The following is a 15,037-nucleotide window of genomic DNA, read 5'->3' as shown; positions in this document are numbered from 1 at the left end:
ACACATGAAGGAGGAGAAAACAAGGTGAGGGAGGGTACTATAATATCGTCAGAAAGGAACAAAGGGAAGTTAAAACAGACCTGCCAAAAGAAGCAAGGTAAGAATAGAGAAATGACATTCAATAAGAGCAGAAAGATGAAGACAGATTAGTAGAAAATCATCTGCAAAAGAAATGCAACACAAGATATAACACATGAAGGCATAGAATTACATAAGCTTGGCAAAAGGAGCAGAAAAGAAAAATGTCAACAAACTTGCAAAAAATAATTTGGCTGTCCACTCGCAAACTGTAGGAAAAGAGCCAAATGAGGACTGTGAGATTTACAATACTAGCAAGCTTCACAAAAAGAAAAGCCATAACCAGCCTTCCCTCAGAATGATTGCAGATGAGCGAGGAAATAAATTTTGGCATAACAAAGTGTTCTAGGGCCCTTCTCCTACATTTAAAACCCTTAATAACAATAAATTCTTACAATGAAGCAGAAAAAGTCCCAGTGATCTTTTGAAGATGTTTCAGTACAGGATGGGTTCACATCTGGAGCTTTACGTAAAAAATGCCAGGATCTCTTTCAGCTGTCTTTAAAATACAGGTATCTCTGACTTCTGGGTCTTAATTTCACTCTGCCAGCTTTTGACCTGAAAGCAGTTCCTATTTTTTTCCCTTCATTTCCCACATTACTGAACTGATGTAGCGGTTTGTCACTGTGCCAACAGAGTTTACTTTACTTGGGGCCAAGCTTGCTCAGCACCCAGCTTTCCCATCCATGCAGTGACAGATGTCTCCTCACAAGCTGTTACAACTATGCAGCAGCTTGACACACTACAGAGGGTTTACTACAGCCCCTTCGTGATTATATCAAGTCGGTATTTCAAGCTAAGTACTGACTCTTCCACCAGCATGGCAACAGCTAATTAAGGTCACAGTGCTCACAAATGTGTTTTGTAGACCCATTATTATGTTGTAGGTTGTGCCATCTCCTTCATCAGGGTAAACGTGTAATTAATGTATCAGCAGATCCTTGAAGGCTTCTGCACCAGCCACTGTTCCACAGCCTCCCCAGGCACACGAACAAGAGAACAGATTTGCAGCCAGCTACAGATGCTGCTATGTTTTTCCTCTGCAGTAAAGGAACCAGAACTGCTATCATGGAATTGGACTCATTTTATGAGAATTTTCCTTCTCTTCGGTCACATATACTTGGCCATACAATTGCAGCAGTTCTGTAAAACCTGCAGTGTTGAAATGCTTATCACTATCTGAACCTAGAAGTAGCAATCCAGATACTATAGTGCATGTAATTAGTGTGCCACAGTCCAGGTTTAACCGAAATTAAGTTTGCTATCTATAGCAGGCATGGACATTGAACCTTGCAGGCTCTGACAAGTAAGACAGAGTCTGCATGTTTAGGAGACTTCAATTAACTCTATCTCACTGCATAATTCCAGTTATTAGCAATCTGCTACACATGGTATGGCTGAAGAACGAATAATCTGTGGTATTGCAAGACTGCACCTCTATCAGCAATATTTGAAACTGAAGCTGAAATCAAGAGCAGGGTTCAACTGGCATAAACACCTAAGCATGCAAATTTCATGTACAACTTAATAGGAAGTATGTAAAAGATGCATGCAGGACAGAAGAAAATTTTAAAAAATTCCACCCAATACACTGGAAAAGCAAGGGTTTTTAAAAAATATTATTTCCCCAGTCCAAATCATAAGATTTTACCTAGTACTGCAAGCATTGTTATTATCATCACATTTTCCAGTTATTTCCAGCCTGCACAATTACTTACTTTGCTTACCTACATCATGAACTATTGTAAAGATTACATACAATCTCATAAACCTCAGTTAAGGAATGTCTCATTTATTTCTTGAATGACATTTTCTAATGGAAAACAGAAACAATAAAATATCTAGATTATTACTTTAAATAATATCAAATCATAACTTTGGGTAATTAATTATGCTCTTTTTTAATTTTTACTATTATAAAACTTCCATAAATGCTCTGCAATAGGTTCTGCGCTCCGCTGGACATGAGTAAAACTAGAAGATGGAACTTCACCCCTGAACACAATGTAACTGTAAATTAAACTAGGCAAAATTTTTGTCTCATTTGAATGGCGTAAAACATGCATAAGACTATTACTTCGCAACACGACAATGCAATGAAACATTCCACCGTAGTTAAAAGAGGGCATGAACCTTAAAACGGTTCCTCCACTGCTCTGCATGTACTCAGTCATAAAGAATTTAGTCTTTACTTACAAAACTCCTGCTTTCCCCTTAGGTAAGTAGCTTTCTGACTAGCATTTAGGTGAAATCCATCTCGCAAGCTAGGATCATGAATTTTTCATGAGGTAGGTGGTAAGCATTATCACAGAAGTGAAATAACAGGAGTACTGTAATAATCCCAAATGATTAACATATTTCAGTCTGCAAACATCTCACCACACACACTCTTTTCAATATTTTCTTTGCCATGGTTGCTAGCATCCTAGCTTTTCAAAGGGTTACACAGTGCTTTGAACTTTTGACATGCATTCCAAGGAACTATGTATGTCCTGACACTGGAAAACACAAGCTTTAAGACTTGTTTTCAGAAATGTTTCCAGTATGCTCCTGGCAATGTTCCCACCACACCCCCACCTTTCAATAATATACCTCAGATCAAATACAAATTTGCTGGCTGCCTATTGGCAAAGGCATAGAAACCCACATGCGTCTGCAGACACCGTACAAAAAGAGTTCTGCTGAAACATTAAGGGCAGGTGCTTTGGTTTCTAACACAGGGTGTGAAATCTCCCCTCAGGGTTGAAAAGAGATGTTGTGCATCTGGAACTGTACGTTCTAAAGAAAGCAAAGACCTGACACTCCAACAAACAGTAATTTAGAAAACAAAGATCTTGTATGTTGGCTTCTAATTCTCATTTTATTCAACAGCCCTTTCATAACTAGTCTAACTTTCCCTCCTAGCAATTCTATACTACTCCTGATTTTACACTAATGTGAGATCAATTGCCCATGACTAATTCAGTAATTTTTCATCCCTTAAAAGCCCATTCCTTTGGACACTCTATTTTTTTTTTCCTGCTGGTATAGAAATTGCAATTCACTTCTGCCACCCAAATTTCACTAGCAGGAAAGTTAATCTATTTCTCATGCAGTCATAAAGATTGCTACTTAGGGATTTATCTAGAGCTCCGTTTTCTAATTTTTCATAAGGCTTCTGAACTTGCAATTTTTATAGAAATTACCTTTCATGCAAATATCAGGTCAACCATGCTGACAGAGGGACTGTCCAGAAAGGCATCCTTTACATGCTATGAGGAAAGGGAGCTAATTGATGAGAAGTCAAAGAACATGCTTCCTTCCTTGCTCTACTGCAAAACTGACATGGACACTCATGAGTGTTGAATACACTTTTCTGAAATTCTTTCTGACAGTAAGATGTACATTATGAAAAGATACATACGTGTATGAAGTGGAACCTATTTTTTCTTTCTATATGAATGTTAATACAACAAATAATACAAAATGTAATTGGAATGAGTTTATTCTAGTATTTAAGCCATGATGGAAAACACAGAAATCTAAATAAGAAAATGGTCTTAACTGCAAAAATACAATTTGTTTCACTAAATCACGAAGCTCTGTATATAAGAGGTAAGACTGACAGGTGGTTCAATACCTTTAACCAACGCTGTAACTGTTGAACTGGTTTCTGATCAAAGAGCTTGCAGAAAAATTCTGCCAGTTTTTTCTGGGATCAGTTTAACTAAGTTTATAACAGGTCATCTTAAATATGTGTCATTTTAACACTGAGGAACACTGATTAATTCACTGGCCTAAAGTACATCTAGGAGCACAGTATGGGCCTTGGTGGGTTTTATGTTTAATGCTAGCACGCAGCACCAGGCTGAGGAGTGCCCCCAAGGCATCCACAACCAGACTGCAGTTTGCAGCAGGGCTTTCACCTCGGCAGGGTAACACGTATGAATTGGGTGTAACCGAACAAGCTAGAAGATAATAATATATTAGCAAAACCAAGTCTCTGTATTCTGTCACGTTATTTGAACATAAGTGAAATTGGCTGAATCAAAGCACCGATGGATTTTTTACCCTCAGACTACTTATTCTGGGCATGGGTTGAAACAGGTTTGCATGACTTCTTGCAGTGTTTAGCTTTCCTGAACCAGATGAAGATTTCATGATGCTCTGGGATGAATGTGGTTGTTTCTATCTCTCCCACTATCACAAAGAACAGAAGTCAGAATAGTCCAAGTTAAATGCCCAAACAAGCCCCCCTTGTGGAAAAGGAAAATAGAAAAGAAGCTCAAATTAAAAGTCCACACTCCTAAGTATGATCCAGCTACAGTGCCGTGCCACCACATATTCAGAATGGGAACCAATCTCATGCCTGCAGCCTTAGCTCATGGGCACAGGTAGTTAAAACACAGAATTGAGGCCACTGGTGGAGCAAAGCATGATCAGGTTCACAACACATGAACGTTGCCTCCTCATCCTCACTGCCCACGGGCTTGCAGTGGGGGCATACGCTCAGGCCCTGTTCTATTACACACCTTAATGAAAACAACTTGAGGGAACTACAGAAGATAACTAAAACATGAAAGAAGCTAGTTTGAAGCATGTGACCTGCCCGACCCTAAAATTTCCCTAGAATAGTTATTTCTGAGAGGAAATACCTAAGAGATGGGAAATGGACTGTTGCCCAGGCTATGCAAAATTTGAGTATTTCAAAGAAAACATACTTTGGGTGTCAGATGTAGAAGTGGCAAGGTAGAAAATCTCAAATGGCAAAAAATATAATTCTTCCCTATGTTCAAATAAAATCAGATCAGCTGAAAAAATCTTTTAATTCATATCTAAGCTGAGACAAACTACAGAAATTTCAGCCAAAATGAGAATTCCTGTAAAAAACAAAGATATAGATGATAGCCATTTAATTATGAATTGTTATGTCACACCTTAAAAAAGCTCTACCATAATTTAAGACTATTTTTAAATTATTATAACTCTAAATTCAAATAAGACCTTGTAAGCATAACACTTCATTATCTGTTTGTGAGGTGTACTGTATAGAATAACAAAAGATATGGAACATGAATTAATTCTTTTACCTATGTAAACACCCTAATATTTGTTTTTGCTAAGTCTTCCAGTTATTATAGTAAATATTCCTACAATGCCCAGTTATTCCCAGTTATTATTATGAGTGAAAAATCGGCACAGAAATTTTATATTCAACAAGACCAGTTGTTAGAAAGAAATATCCTTTCAGTTTGGTGGAAGAACAACCATGATTCTAATGGCACCAGAAGAATATTACAAGGAGGAATTATTAATTTACTTTTTACTGTATCATTATTGCATATAAATGCTACTGTTATTGCTTCACCGCCCAGCTTTATTGCATACAATGAATCAAAGCATTAAGAAATGCCACACAGCATAGAAAAAGTGATGTATTAAAATAAAGCATGCAGCAACGTATAATATGTATTCTGAGAAATTATAAATGCTCTATCAATTATTTATTCCCCACTGTAGTTTACTGCAATATAGAATTATAATAAAATTAGCTGCATATGTTAAAATCTGCTGACAGTTTTTTGGAGGGATTTTCATAGAAAGTAATAAAAAATAAACATCTTCAAGGCAATGAAAAGTATTACAGTAAAACTTTCCTTCTGTGTGAAAAATACCAACAGCTATTCTTTTCTTACTCAGATATCAGAGGAAAAAGTTACGAAGCTTTGGTTATTTATAACAAGTGGCATTCTTTAAAGTTTCACTAGCTCTTGGACAACTGAATATGTCTATTATAGGGAGAGTGACTGCACCATTGATAATCACCTTTTACAGCACCGCATTTTAACTTGTTTCTACTAATGCTTAGTTCTCAAAGAATCAAAAAGATCAGCAAATTCTACCTCCCTCACTACAAAGCTTGTAATGAAAAACTGAATTGGCTTCTACACTAACACTGGCAAATACATCTCCAGTGTACCTCATTAATCTCGGTGTAACTGAAAAGACTAACTCCTACCCCATATCCACAAGATTATGAAAAGAGCTTTCAAATGAGGAAACTTATAGCTTCAGACTTCCTTGCTAAAACATAGCCCCAAAATTTTCAGAGGCCTGAGGAAAACACTGGCTAAAGGTCTGTTTAAATTATGTTCTAAAACCACAAATATGAAAAATATTCTCAGCTTGCTTTTCCCAGACAAATTGTGAATAAACACACTTTCCTCATCTGAGGAAGTATGTTAGCAGTGGATAGGCTTTCCATACGTTTCCTAACTTATTTCATTATTTGTACTAGAAATATTTTTTTTCTCTCTCTCTACACTGCCTCTTTGAAAAAATGATTTAAATTGCTTACTTTTTATTCCCTTCACTATTGCTTCACTGCTCTGCTAAGTAACTTTGCAGTTTGATATCAGTATTCATGAAAGGGAACTGAACAAGCAAACTAACTGGTTTTTCACCAGAAGAACTTTTTGGTACATCACTTACCACCCACGGTTTGTCACAGAAGTTATAGATTGATTCCAGGGAGTTGACGCTAGGGATGCCAGCGTACTGCATTCCAATGATCAAGTTACGGAAATCTTCATTTTCTGCCATACTGAATGAATGTTGTCGAACAAGGACAAAATCAGGCCTGAATGACCTAGCAAGGGAAAGACACATCGCTAACAGTCAGTGATCAAATTGGTTTTCCTTCAACAGCACAATCTCAAAGGGAAAAATGTCTAGCTGATGGATAGAGACGTACTGGAAGAACACTCAAAACAAAGGTAAATGCTACAAGACAAAGAATTATGGCCTTATGAAAATCTGTACTGTATCATTTCTTAACCACTGTTCAGAAAACATCAGCAGCCAGTCAAGAATATGACTCAGAGTAGAGACAAATTACCATGGCTTTTCAGTTGTTTTCCCACTAAAAGATAAATCATATATGTAGTCTAAGTATGTTCTTAGTTTACGTACACCAGTTCCTGAACAATGACAATCAAAACCAAAGCAGGCAAATGTCTCTGCCAGAAACTTAAGCTTCTTTTTTTGTTTTTTCACAACTATTGTCAGACTGTTTTAAAGACAGTAAGAGATGAAGCAACACCATTGCTTGCAAAAAGAATTGTACCATAATTGCAGATAATCGCAATTGACCTTTGGATCAAGACACTTATCAAAATGAATTTCAAAACTTACAACTGCACATTTTTTCCCCTCTTTCTCTCTTGTATCTAACCAGGATTTATCCTACTGCAACCTCTGTAGCTACTTGTCCAACCACCATGCACCTTTGAGAACAGTCTGACACCACCTTCACCTTACTCAAACCCTGACATTTCGTTACTGCAGAAGGTTAGGGAAAACAGAAGACAATTCAACAGGACAGAGCCACCAGTACAGAGGCAATTTGCTCCTAAACTTGACTGTTGAAAGATTCTCTTCTGTATTCAAATTTTATAGGTGGAAAAAACACTGACTAGCTTGAAGCTATCAACCTCCTGAAAGAGGTATAACTGCAGGGTAAATCAAATTAGTATAATTATTTACATGCCTTGATTAATTGACCTGCATACTGGTGTGAAAAATTCCAAAGATTATAAAATGATTAAAAAAATCTCACTCTAGTAAAACAACCCAAAACCAAACCAAACCAAAATTCATGTTGAAATTGCTATAGCAGTTTTGAGATTCCAACCTGAATGCAGTAGTCGGGTACATTAGCTGGATTCTTAAGTTGGCTTTCAAAGGTAATGCATGATTTGGCAAAAACAACATTATAAAGATTTGCTGTCAAGAGTCATTAAAATGGCACTGTATACCAGTGACCAAAACTTGTAAAGAAATGTTTGCTCTTAAAAAATGTTCCCCCCAAAATATTTGTAACAGAGTTCTGAGAATTTGTGATCTACGCTTCATGGTGGTGTGCCAAGCGTTTGAACCAAGGAAATTCAATTTACTAGCACAGCATGAGTATAATACTTGGAGGACTAATGCTGCCTTAAGCAAAATTGCAGACCACTTACTGACAGAAAGAGACCACCTCTATCATTTAAAATAGTGTTAAGGGGATTACACATCATCTCAAAGACAGCATTGTGTTTTTAAATAAAAGTAGAGAACAGAAAGTGTCCTTTAAAATATAAATTTAATGAAACAATTGGGGAATTGAAGGAATGTCCTTTAAAAAAAAAATTAAAAATTCTGCTTTGCAAAAACTCCTCAAAGGAACATGATACATTTACATAATTGTTCTAGTTCTGTAATTACTGCAGGATGGGATGACTGCGTATACAGAAGGTCATGAGAAAAATTTTAATCCTGGCTCGAGCATTTGTACAATCCAAAATCTCAGCATTATGTAACATAAGATATCATTTTTTTATAGCTTGGTTTTCATTCACAAAAATGAAACAAACAAGTGTCTGTTGTACATTTTTTTCCTCCTAAACTAAGACAGCAATATCTTGTCATTGAAATGTCTATGATTTTGCTAACTAATATTTTGCTCATAAATATGTGATACCAGGTCACTTGGACCTCAAATTAATAATTTATAAGAACTTTCATCACAGTATTCAGGTGTTTAGGCCTTTTTAGTAACATGCTCATAGTCTATATCCAATTTGAACTTTGACACCAGTGGGACCAGCGGTTCCTTCCATCTTCTCTTGATAATTGAGACAGACAGAAACAAAGGAACATGCCACACATCTGACTGCCTGACCCATATTTAATGCTGGATTTCAAATGAAGTTTCTTATCAACAAGTAAAGTAATATCCATCAGTATCTCTGCATTCCTTGGGGACACAAGAAGCACATTCCAAGCTTCAGGAAATAAACTTCACAAACCAACTAGGCTTAAAGTACCATAAAGACCAGCACTTATCAGGAGATACAGAACATTTATGAAAAAAACTTTTGTTTTGCAAAAATTTTCTGCATCTCCAGATGTTATCACAGAAACAGAGAACTGCTCTCCCGTCACATCTACATATCCTTCTCACCCCAGAAAGCATGAACACAGATGCAGATATCTCACACACATTTGAGTGAAATTTATCAACCTAAGGTAGTTCTAGTTGGTTAAATAAATTACCCATAAAACTGATAATACTAGAAAATCCTTTGTCATGTCATTATCAGTTATCTGATGACACGAGATTTCTCTGTTTCTTAACATAAGCAGTAGTTTTACCAAGTTTTGTCATAAACTGCAAATACACATCTTTGTAGATGTTATTTTCTGGAGGGAAATTCTCATTAAGTATTGACATGTTTTGATGCTAACTTGGCCTCAATATTTTTGTTGTTTGGAAAACTCTCTACAGAAAAGCCACGAAGGAGCAGTGATCAAGAGTTTCTGGCTCCAAAACTTCTATCACTGGGGGAAAAAAAAAAAGCCACAAAAAACCCTAAAAAAAACCCCAAACCTCTCACTATTCTAAGGAAATAATTTTGTGGATTTGGCATAAGTGGTTGTTGTATTAAGCTGCAGTATTTTTAGTATACACAAGAGATTAAACAGTTGTGAGTTTTAAAGCCTAAAGTACACTTATCTTCAATATTTTTTTTTCCCTGATTTTTTTTTACATGAATGAGTAGAAATTTTCAAATCTTTTATTTGGACAGGTGTTGTGCAAAACCACAAAGATATAAAACATTCTCTACACTGTCCAGCTCCCTGAACTCTTACTCTTGCCTGAAGATAAATATAAGCAGTAAACTACCAGATTGCTGTTAGTGGCTTGATCTACCTTTCTGAATGCAATTGTTCAGCCAAACAACTTAACTCATACTTAAGTGCACTTGCCAAAATAGGAGTAATTCCTACAGTTTAGATAAAATATGGGACTAACTGAAATAATTCCGCTAATACTTAAGGTCTTACTTTCCCCAGCCTTACCCCTGTTTGAGATCTCTCCTTACATTTACAGTGCTGTTGATGTCCTCACTGAAAAAAAAAAAAATTGTAAATTTACCTTGCCTTCAATTGGAATAATCCTTTTTGGACAAAATAACAGCCTAATGGGAAACCTCAAGGCTTTTATACGGAAATCTTTCAAACAGACAATGACATTCCAAGTAACTATCCTGAGAGAAGCACTACGACTTGGCCTGTTTCAACAGAAAATATTCAACATTGGAAATCAATACTGCTCATCTGGGAGGGTCTGGCATGTACAAAATCACCAATTGTCTGTATTTCTGAAGCAAAGGTAAGACCCAACACAATAATCCTAATACCCAATCATATATGCTTTATATCAGGCTTCATTCCCATCTTAACCAAATCCAACTTTCATGTGATCAAAATGTTGATGGATTTCCTTCCCGTCACAAACAGGACTTACTGCACTGATCAGATACTTTATTTCCTACTCTTCATGCCAATAATCGAGGTGCACTGCATCAGTTAAAATCCCTATCAGACATACAGATAAAAAATCATTCAGTGTCTTCTAGATGCATACATTAAAACATTTATTGCTTTTTGCTGTTATTCTATTTGGTTTTTCTTACCTGACAACTTTAGTGCCATTTCGAAATACTTGGATATCTACTGCATAATTGCCATCAGCGTGGGCTATCAAGTTGATTTCTGAAAACTCTGCCTATGAAAAGAAGATTCACATTAGTTAGTCTGGTTTGGTTTACTATTATTTTCCTAAATCCCTTCTTTTAAGTATTAGTATCTGAACTACTGACAGTATAAATTTGGACTACAATGAGCACTAGTAGGATATCAATCCAACAGTATACAAAGAAAGAACGAAGTAAAAAACTTTATGAAAAAGGACTGTGGGCCAAGTAGAAAGTGTATTTATTCATTCATGTCTGCACAGGAGTGCAAAGATTATATATTTGCTTTGTATGGTGTTAGCACAGAGATTAATACAGTCTCAACAAAAATTACATAAAGTTTTGAAGAAAACAGTACAAAAGCAATGTTAAAATAACTATGATAAACAGAATATTTCCTTATATCATTTAGTGTCTCTTCATATACTTTACTCCTTTCTATTTTCTTTATGTGCATGTACTCTTCTTTTTAAAAGATCTGGTGCTAATAAACAATTGACTCGCAAAATTCACAAAGAAAGACCTTTCTCAAAGTATCTTCTCACACTGGAAATGTGGAATTTAAAAGGAATCACTTCCATACTCTGAATCTACAGTTATTTGAAAGGAAAGGACAGGATGTTTTTCATTTATCCACAGTCTTTCATCAGCTTAGACTCTCAAGGCACTTTACAATAACATTACACAGCAGAATAATTGAAATGCAGCCAGCTGTCTTCTAGTGGATAAATAAAAGCGTCTTTGCTATCCCGGACACTAATACAGAATAGAGAGTGTCAGAATTCTCATTTGTCTCCTCTTGAAAAATGCTATCACTGAAAGTCTTCTTAAGTAAAATCTGTATAAGGCTTTCAGAATTCAGCGTTCAGTTAAGGCAAGTGTTGTCTACTCTAACCACTGTTCCAACTCAATAGCCTAAGTATGTGCTCGATTTCAAGCATGGATGTCTCTTCATTAAATTCCATATGCTTATATACTTTCTTGGATCAGTGTTACAATGTTCTAAACACAAGGGGCGGTTTTAGGGTTACTGTAAAAACAGCACAAATGGTGAGAGATTGAAATATTTGTATAAGCGCTAACAATGTTAAAGAATCATTTAAAATATATTTAATCTGAGATTGACAACTCCTGTCTCCAATTAATAAATCGTATTAAACAATTACAAGGATTCACAGTATAGATTTTGAAAGCTTAGTACACGATAGACAATAATGTATGTAATAGGTTGCTGTAAGTAGTATAAAAATAAAATCATGCTCTCTGGTATTAGCAAAATATCACTCAAGTATTTAGTAACTGTATACGACTGCCACGGTGTTTATGTGTTACAAAGCGATTAGTAGGGTTCAAAAACTTTCAATCTTTTATTGATTAAAGGTGGTTCTGGTCCTACAAGAGACCATATGAAGGAAATTCTAAGCTTACACAGAGGTTTTCTGAAAGAGACTGTTTATGATATCAACTGCATTGTCTGGTCTAGATGTGAATTATATTTTGGGACAAAATAGCTTGTCTTTTTCCTGCTTCTCCCTCAATACTCCTGAAGATCTCTGGCAAAGCCTTACATGTTTCCAAGCCAAGAACGCCAGCAGATATTTAGTGGTGTAAAGAATGGAGCAAAGCTAGATGTTGTACTATTACACTGAATTTAGATAAGTTGAATCCACACATCCAGTGATAACTTTCCCTCACTCTTTGAAATTCCAATGACAAAATAATTCAGTTCAAGCACTGAAGCTTCTTACAGTAGCATCTATTCATAGAATTCAAGATTGAAAAGCAGTGAAAAGACTTATTTGCTTCCCTACTTTCAGATATCTAGCTCAAGCAAAATAGTCATAATTCTAATGCACCCTAAATTGTATCTCCATATTTATCCACTTTTTTAAAAAAAAACCCTTGCTAGCTCTGCAATCAGAGTGTAAGTATACTCTTAAGTGAAGGAATTAGTGATACAGAAATGAAACATGTAATTCATGGAGTGTCTGGGAAATTCACAGTCTCAAAGCAACAACTTTTGAATACGACGTGTTTTCAATGTTGTAAAATTTATGCTCAGAATCCTCTAAAAAGCGCTATGTCAGAATGAAACACAAATCTTTGAGTGTTCTACGTAACTTGTGAGGTTTTTTAGAAGTACAAAGGACTATGTACCTATCTATACATATATACATATAGAATCATAGAATCATTTTGGTTGGAAAAGACCCTTAAGATCATCAAGTCCAACCATTCACCTAGTATTGCCAAGTTCATCAGTAAACCATGTCCCTAATCATCATGCCTACACATCTTTTAAATACCTCCAGGGAGCTCTATATACTACATATATATGTATTTGTATAAGTACACAAATATAAAAATAACATCCAGATTAAGTCATTTAATTACCTGTTCAACCTTTATGTCATATTCTCCATGGACCTTTTTTCCACGAAAAGCCTTGGCCCTGCAGGAAAAAAAGGACAGAAAATCAAGGATACACATATCTGTAATCAGTAGCTACACAAAAGCTTCCCATACAGCCTTCAGTATCTTGAAAACACATATATTAATCGAATCTGATTATTACACAAAACAATTCTCTTTCCATTGACGGCCTTGTATCCTTAACATCACATCATGCAGTATCTTGTGATACAAAGCATAATCTGATTTCCAACTTTAAAGTGTATACTAAAGTATACCAAACTACTTATTTCACTATTAGTTATTAATATAAAATGAATACTAGTAAAAAGATGCAATCTTACTCTTGTTAAAGTCAACAATGCCAGTGAAAATCCATTTCAGTGTGAACAAGTTCCTAACAACCGCTCATGTTAATCTTTATCCACTTCATTTATATAGAAAAACTGCTTTATTGGGAACATTATGCTTAGAAACTTTATATTGTTTTCAAAGAAAATATCAGAGGCACTGGAGAGTGTTGTCACCAAATTTGCAAGTGCCCGACTTACTAAGCAGTTTTGCTTTTCCAAGACTACAACTTGAGACAGTGTAATTAGTCTGAAGGAGAGTTTCTGAGTAATTATGATGCACTGGGATTGCTGTGATGAAACAGAACAGAAACCAATGATCCAGTCTCCTAGGCCTAACCAGCAATCTGTCAGTTGTATGCCTTAGGCAGCATGTATCTGCTTTGGAGTAAACAGGAATTAAAAAAAATTTAATCGCTTGGTAAAAGGGAATTACTCTAACACTCTGAAGTTGGAAAAGGGATATGGCGTCAGTCTCTCTCTGCACCTTCTCTGCTCAAGCCAAAGCTTAGAGTACCTTTCCTGCTTTTATTATAAGCAGGAAAAATGTGTTGCACAACCCAAAAACAGAACATCACAGAACATTTTCTCAAGTGTTAAAAAAAAAAAAAAAGGTCCATTTTCAACATCTGACAAAATGCTATTATATTAAACTAAATCTACCTCATCAGTGAAAGTAATGTATATACTACATATTGAAACAATTCACTATTGCTTTTGGAAAATCTTTTTCCCCCTGAGGTCCAGAACAGTTTCACCATTGGTTTCAGTAGTGGAAGATGCAAACTTCATAATAATCAACTGAAAACACTGCCTTTGGCAACATATTTCTTAAGGATATCTTAGGCATTATGGATAATGTGTGGTAGAAAGCAAAGGAAGTGTTTATACTGAAATGGCATACTAAAATATTGCCCAACAATTAACTCGGTACAAATACGCAATTGGTAAGAAGATAATAATGAAGAAAGCACTTGCATTACTGGTTCATACAATTTTCTTGTAACAAATACATATGAAGTTTGAAATCTATTGTTTTATTATAGGAGATGCATACGCAGGATAATGTTATCAAAGATTTTTGCCAATAACAAAAGTATAAGTTAAATATACTGTTTCACAAGTTTAACAAAGAAATATTATTCATCACATATTTTTTGCTTTCCAAATCTGTTCTGAAATTCCGTATTAATATGAAAACTTTCAAGATGTCTGGACATAGCTTAAATTTTATAATGCTGTTTATGTTGAAGTATCAGCTGGACCATGTTAATCTAATAGGTGCAGGAAAACCAAGAACATCTGCATTACATCCTAGGAAAAGTCCACAAAATCCAAAGACCAGAGAGGAAAGTCTCATGTTCAAATATAAAACCGCATCTGCCTCAGGAGAAGAGCAACCAATTCGTAACAACAAACAGCTTAAATGTCTCTTGGAAAATATAAGATTTATCACTTTGAAAAATATTTACAACTCCGATTCTGATCCCCATGAATTTAACAGTAATGTTATTGTTGAATTTTGCTGGGCACAGGATGAGCTCATAGATGCAGCAGCAGGTGAGGCAAAGACATTACTGGACATCACATCACACAAATTCAATTCAAACAGAATTATGTTGGCTACATAACACAAAA

The 15,037-nt window shown here is 35.6% G+C and overlaps 1 protein-coding gene across 1 annotated transcript in view; it reads right to left on the bottom strand.

Moving 5' to 3' along the window:
- The window catches only part of SYN2 (synapsin II), a 193,291-nt gene that overhangs the window by 106,850 nt on the left and 71,404 nt on the right, over window positions 1–15,037 (bottom strand). The window contains exons 2-4 of the mRNA XM_042806979.1: window positions 13,032–13,089; window positions 10,578–10,669; window positions 6,550–6,706 (exon numbers count right to left, since the gene is read on the bottom strand). Coding sequence (XP_042662913.1) covers window positions 6,550–6,706; window positions 10,578–10,669; window positions 13,032–13,089 — 307 coding nt within the window. The remainder of the gene's footprint in view (window positions 1–6,549; window positions 6,707–10,577; window positions 10,670–13,031; window positions 13,090–15,037) is intronic.

The sequence above is a fragment of the Tyto alba genome, unplaced genomic scaffold (genome assembly GCF_018691265.1).
Source record: "Tyto alba isolate M040663 unplaced genomic scaffold, T.alba_DEE_v4.0 Super-Scaffold_49, whole genome shotgun sequence".
In the NCBI taxonomy this organism is placed as follows: Eukaryota; Metazoa; Chordata; class Aves; order Strigiformes; family Tytonidae; genus Tyto; species Tyto alba.
The sequence above is the reverse complement of the archived record's forward strand: the minus strand, read 5'-3'. Positions and strand labels throughout refer to the sequence as shown.